Raw genomic sequence first — 6849 nt, 5'->3', positions numbered from 1 at the left:
AACGCTGTAAGCAGTCGCCTTTAATTTATTTGACTCGTCAGTTATATTCAAGATGGCAATCTGGTCGATAGGGTAACCTAAACCACAACTGTAACGCGTATAACTGTGTAATGCGTAACAATCTTTCCGCACAGAGGTCGCACAAGCCGCTTAAGCACCCTAAAGCGAGTACGCTTTCGCTCTACGCGGTATTAATCTCGCTTCATTTACACAACCACAGAGGCGCACATATACATACTGAAACAAATTCACCCAGAGGAGCGCAAACATTATCAAAAATCACAGCGCTCTAGTATCCATTACTCTATAGTAGGACATTACAAATCCGTTGCTATTATTGCTTTCATTTGTACTGATCGTGCTAGCATCCACTTAACTTATCTAAATTCGTTTCACGTCAATAATATTGCATTATAGAGCTATCCCATAGCATAACTGGTCTGGCTAACAGTGTGCCTATTGCTATAAAATTTGCTGCAGCCTTCTTTTTTAACTTGGCAGTTTTTGACCTAGGCTCGCCATTTAAACTTGGAACATTAACTGGCAGAGAGCTTCAACCCCACGGAAGTTTTCACTACAGTGCCAAGGGTAATGAGCAATTTTACAATGTTCATGCTAAGAGGCCTGAACCAGATTCATTCTATTCAAATTAAATTTTAAAAGATGTGTCTTGTAAGCGTAATCTGCACCAACGATTCTAAAATATGTGCCTGTAGATTTTTGTACGTTATTGCGCTAAGATGTCTTCCAGAAAAATCCACATGCCGAACAACCAAACCCATCTCATGTTAAAAACTCACAGTGTTGCCGTGTGTCACTACGCTCGTAATCCAATGATGGCAAAGCTGAATTTCAATAAATGTTCAGCTACCTCTGTCATGCCAGTGATCACTCGTTTCCAAAAGAAGCTACTAGACACGAACGGAGGTACTGTTTGGGGAGGAAGTCCCTTCGTACGCGTCGAGTGGGTCACATCAGTTTTGTTGCGCAGGTGTGCCTGCGGACTGCATATGATAGTGAATTACCATATAATGCATATGGTAGGAAGGACCGTGAATATGGTAGTGTACTACATTCCGCACTGCACTAGCCCAACAGAGTCCGATACACAAATTTACTAACGCTTCTATCGAAGGTTTTATTACCGTGGCTTGGAACAGACGCGAAGCATTGTATTGTGGTCACTGCTGCGTCCTCTCTAGCGAGATCAGGCGCAAGCACGAGAATAATATGCATCATATACCAGAGTTTCTTGCCATCATAAACAAATATGGTTTTTAATCATTTTTTATATAATAATCATTACGTAGTTGGTCAGTCTATCTCACTCTCTCCCCTTTTTGCCTCCCAATCAGAGACTCATTCGCTTTGCACTGTGCGGTTCAACATACACGTGCACTAACTGCGACTTCCGAACACAAGCTAACAATATATATATCAACGCATTATTTGAATGTATTTATGCTATCTCTACAGATTTCCTACGCCCCTGGGTAATCTCTGTGCCATATATCTCGTAATCTAACAACCCACCCAGTATCTTCCGACCACTGCTATCTTATTATTATCATTACACTCATTAATCTTACATTGGATACGTATATATAAACTCTTGCACTATTTTTCAGTGGATCGCATTACATGGTATTTTATTTGCTCGCATGCCTGTCGTTTTACTAAGTAAAATGCCAATATTGGCGGAAGTGGACTAAAAACAATAAAAATTATACATAAATCAATCAAGAACTTTTCAGCGCAGCCTGGTTAGTAATGTATACCATGTCCATGTTACATCACTGGATCGTTATTGAAATGCACTAAGTTTACTTGAGATGGATAGAGAATTAACAGAATCCCAGTAAAATTCTATAATAAAAATAATTCCAGCCCTGTTTTCGTTGCTGAGCTGCGCATTACATAGCAGATTTCACCTCGAAAAATAACTAGCTTCCATGCTAACCTCAAAAAGGTAGACAGAGATATCTTTCAAGTGCTATAATTACTGGAAGTTGTAGGGATAAGCAACGCACGTTTACTGATCATCTCATAAAATCATTTCACCTAGACAATGCTTTTAGCGTACGCAACGCTTGCTCCAAGCAGCCCCGAATGATGCAAGGATATTCTTCTCGATGCTTATTCGGAACACGTAACTACTTACAGTATCCACCGGCAGACTTGTGCGATTCGTACCGATCATTGGGTTGGTACGATGTTAGTGCTCATACCTGGTGATCATTCATTAGGTGTCGACCCGCTTGTACCATACTCTGCATGCTCATCGCACCAAATAGAATAGTCTAATGTCCATATTAAGCCACTTCAACTTTTTTAGCTCTGGGTAAAGTTACTCCGCGTGCTTTTTAGCTGACTTAGGGATGCCCGTTGTCCCTTTCTCTGCTCTATAACGTCTACGTATTTCTCTATTGCCTCCCCTGGTGCCGAGAGCTACTAATTTAATTAGTTGAGTAACTAAGTCTGACGTTGTGTGACCCTCCGAAGTCCGATTTGTTGATTGTCGTTTTAATGTAAGGGGTCAGCGGTGGAAATGATGTTCCTTGATTCTTCATGGGCTGTACGCTCGTCTATTACACTGTAGTCTTGCCTGCTTTGCTTAAAGGACCATTCATGATGGCAAAGCCTTGTTCGTAAAGCTAGATCTCGCGGAAATCTGGTGACGCGTTTCTTAAATTTACTTCTGTCTTCTAATGTATCACCGCCAAATATTACATAAGCAGTTTTCAGCCCATAAGGCAAATTACCGTATTGGCAAAATCGGAAATATCATTATTTTTGTTAATCTTGAGGAACTCGGTTTCGAGTAGGGCTGGATAGCGAGGTCGATTATCGCGATCCTTCTGCAAACTGTAAATATTTCAAACAATTAACACAAAAATAATCATGATATTACCGTCAACCGACACAAGAACTACATCTATCAACTACTGATGTGGGATGCAGGTATGCACATGTTTCATTTTAAGGCATCTTGTCATTGGAATGAGTATGTTGCCCAAAACTAAATCATACTGACGACTTACTGTTTTTTAATTTGCTTTTTAGTAAATTTAAGTTTTGTCTTTTTTGCTTGTATTAAGATCTGTTTAATAATTATAATATAATATATTAATAATAATAATATAATAATAATAATAATAATAAACATATGATAGACGTCCGAGATTACTAAGAATATGCTTAGAAGATAAATCTTCTAGAAAAATTCACACATTTATGATAAAAAAAAAGTATTTTTTTCTTATTCAATTACAGTTCGTAAAAGGTAAAACGCGATAAGTTCTTAACGTACTCAATTAGCCTAACAATTGACTAATTCAGCTTCGCGTAAGCAAGGAAACATTGTAATGCTTACCACAGCGCTATGAATTCCTCGTACTGTGGTGAAAACTGTCCTTCGGGCAGACGAGGGGGGTCGTTCTGTACAACTTGCTTTAGCTGTTCAAACACGTTTCGCGTTGCAGTGTATGGAAATCGCCCAATGGACAGCTCCACCTGAAAAAAGGTCAACACACAATTTCCATATTGGAAAAAGAATGAGCACATAACTTTAAATCTATTGTTTCAAATAAAAAAAAAAGCTGACCCAACTTGACTGATACAATTACACGCAAGAACCTAACTGATTGCTAATTTTCGCCTGAAGCAAAAAATTCATTTAGCGAATCCATTTAAGGCAACATACCATAGTTATTCCGAAGCTCCAAACATCAGAACGAACGTCGTACTTCGCGCCAATCTCTGCTTGAATACGTTCAGGCTGAAATTAAGTATCATTTTTCGCGGTAACAATTAACCACTGTTTGCCCTAACAAAATGGGCTAACTGACTAGTTCTTGAAGATTTTCAAACTCTACATACATCTGTTATTAAAAAGTGTAGCAATGCATTGTTATAGAATATTGACAAACAGGCATTCTAAGGGTTACCGGCATGTATGGTTTACAGCCAAGATTTGTCCCAGCAACGGAGTCAACCATCTGCCCAGAAATACCGAAATCACACAACTTGACATCGCCTTGCTTGTTAATCAAAACATTTGACGGTTTCACGTCCCTGAAATAGAGTAAAACCATACCGTATATTGTACTATTAAGTCTTCTTAGGAAGGTCATACGGTGACTTCGTACTCAACCGTATAGTGCGTACCGAGGAAGTTCAACATACATTTGAAAAAACCGTTTAAAATTATTCAGAGGACCTCACGACCACGAGCTCTTAATTCCTGTTTGCTTGAAAGATAGTTTCACTAATATGAAAAATTGGTCTTCTAGGCGAATTATATTTGTTTCTAGATTTTGAGTATAATATGTCTATTCGACTCCGATGTTTTGTACTTCTCGCTAGGATATAAATTGAACTATAGTAATACTAAATAAGGTAATTGCGGGCCAGCCTACGAGACAAAAGCGTTTGAGAAAAAGAGTTATGGGTCTCATCTCCAAGCAACTTTTGTTCACTTTGCGAAACAATACTATTAATAACATTATTATTTACTTCACATGTTTCTTACGAGCGCAGCCTTGAACTTCTAAAAATTTCATTTCATATTTCACCTGTGCATTATATTCCATGTGCTCTTAAGGTAATCAAGGGCCGCAACAATATTATAGGCGATTCGCCCTAATACGGGTTCCGGTATGCCTTTTCGGTGCTCAAAGGCAGCACGGTAAAATTTGTCCAGCGAAGTATCCATAACCTATAAGATTACAAGCCGCAAATATTACATTATAAACAATGATTATGTTTTTTAATTATATGAATACGACTTTTAAGACGACAAAACAATATATACATTCTAGCTGTAAGTAAAATATGTTCATGACAAAAAAAACAAAACAAAAATCCGATGCTATGCAAGGATGCGTCATTCCAGAATTGTTCAGTAGTTACGGCATGGAGTTACTTGCCAGCTTGTTTCTGGTGTTGACTAAAGTAATAAACGTGTTATATACTATATATTTTCTTTTACCTCCATACAAATCCAGATGTCGCCGTCACGAAAAAATGCCCCGTAGAAGTGAACTGTAAATGGGGACCGCGCTTTCATGTTCACGCTTAAGTCCATCAACGCACCTCGTTTTTCAGCTTCATCAAAGGTGTAAGTGATCCGCTTAAAATAGGAAGGCACATAAAACAAATAATATTACTCTCTGCTTGTATCCTAACGTGACCGTATTACTATTATTATTATTATTAATATTATTATATCTCACTCATAGGTAAATAAACGATACAATATGGAAGCGCCCCCTTTTGTTAGATATGACCGTAAATACAGACCATAAATAAACATATACTAAAGTACTTGAAAAGGAAAGATCACAGACTTGTAGAAATCCTTCCTTTTTGCATGTTTCATATATTTACATAGAACTGCTGTTACCTTAACAGCCATGTTGGTTCCGGTAGGTCGATGTCTCATCTGCTCGACGACTCCGTAAGCTCCTCTACCAAGCTCTCGAACAGCCTCAAGCTCATCTGCTTCAACTGTAACCTCCTCGCCATCCTTGAGTCGGATTCGTGCTACTGAATCAAGATTTGGAGGAGCGCTGTAGCAAACAGCAACAGAACGAAAGTCGCAATAAAAGGTTGCGATATACGAACAAACGTAGCTGTCTCCTCTAATAGCCTCGATAATTAAAAATGCATAACAATGCTCCTTATATTCTCTGGTAAGTTTGTATGCTCAGACATTTGCCTTTGTAATGAATTTGAAATCATGCTTTGAATGAATATTATGAAACCATTTCTACATCAAGCATATATCTTGTTTTACCGCAACAAACGTGAACTCGAGTCGATTACATTCGGCAGAACATCGAAATAGTTGGCGTTTTCACGCGCTACTAAAGACACACCGAGTTCAGTAGGCGCCAACAGAACGGTCACCGTTGAGCCACTATTGAGCAGCTACTACAACAACTTCAGGGCCTGTTTTTTGTATCGTCCATCTAAAGTACTTACATAGCCTCTTCAGCAGGAGGAGTCTCGACAATAGTTAATTTTGGCAAGCCAAAGTTGACCTTTTTTTTCCCGCCTGAAAGCAACAGAAACAGAAATATGATTTTGATACTAACCATAAACCTTATATTCTATTTCATAAAGCAAGTGATACAGTCTTTTACGAAACAACAAAAGAGTTCAATGCCTACCCCACTAAATTTGAATTCGTTTCTATGCATTATGATTTTTATTATTATTATAAGCAACCATATATCCTAAATAGTTTACGTAAAAGAAAACATCACATGTGCTCCCACTTTCTATATACTAAAATCAATTTGCTAGTTTTTAACAATGAAATTTTAGCTAAAATTGTTTAGACGAAGTTCGTTTCGACGAGTTCCATCATTTCGATTACCTAGTATATCTGCCTTTTTCTCCACGATTTATCTGGCAATTAGCTCTAGGTGCATGAAAAATTTACTAACAGCTCTACTTACCAGTAGATTACAGGTACCAGTGGATGCAATAGTTCAAGCTGAATTGCAGATTAACTTAGTACTTATCGGTAGCAAATAATTATCGCACATGATTGCAGAGGCAGCTCTGCATTCGCTGTTATATAACACGTTACCAGCAGCTATAGTTCAGCTAGTTGAGTGTTAGCCACTGTGCGCCACCACAGCACACGACAAAATATCTAACGTAAACAAATCTGGGACGGCTATTCTAAGAATGACTCGAGCCGATGAGAAAAACTTTACTCTACGACCTAACGATCGCCGAGCGACCCGTCAATACGTCGATGCAAGGGCCCATGTAATATTAATATTACGTTCGAGCGGGAGGTCGTCCGTTCGAACCATTTTGATCATTCTCCATATA

At 38.4% G+C, this 6849-nt stretch overlaps 1 protein-coding gene across 1 annotated transcript in view; it reads right to left on the bottom strand.

The window, feature by feature from the left end:
• Nucleotides 1–6849, bottom strand: part of lic (dual specificity mitogen-activated protein kinase kinase lic) — a 10251-nt gene continuing 3402 nt past the window's right edge. Inside the window, exons 2-9 of the mRNA XM_022811525.2 lie at nucleotides 5986–6058; nucleotides 5405–5570; nucleotides 4991–5131; nucleotides 4575–4717; nucleotides 3948–4074; nucleotides 3704–3778; nucleotides 3374–3513; nucleotides 1–2865 (exon numbers count right to left, since the gene is read on the bottom strand). Coding sequence (XP_022667260.1) covers nucleotides 2742–2865; nucleotides 3374–3513; nucleotides 3704–3778; nucleotides 3948–4074; nucleotides 4575–4717; nucleotides 4991–5131; nucleotides 5405–5570; nucleotides 5986–6058 — 989 coding nt within the window. The 3' untranslated portion in view covers nucleotides 1–2741. The remainder of the gene's footprint in view (nucleotides 2866–3373; nucleotides 3514–3703; nucleotides 3779–3947; nucleotides 4075–4574; nucleotides 4718–4990; nucleotides 5132–5404; nucleotides 5571–5985; nucleotides 6059–6849) is intronic.

The sequence above is a fragment of the Varroa destructor genome, unplaced genomic scaffold (assembly GCF_002443255.2).
Source record: "Varroa destructor unplaced genomic scaffold, Vdes_3.0 BEIS01000006.1, whole genome shotgun sequence".
NCBI lineage: Eukaryota > Metazoa > Arthropoda > Arachnida > Mesostigmata > Varroidae > Varroa > Varroa destructor.
Note: the sequence above shows the minus strand (reverse complement) of the source record. Positions and strands in the feature narration are given on the sequence as shown.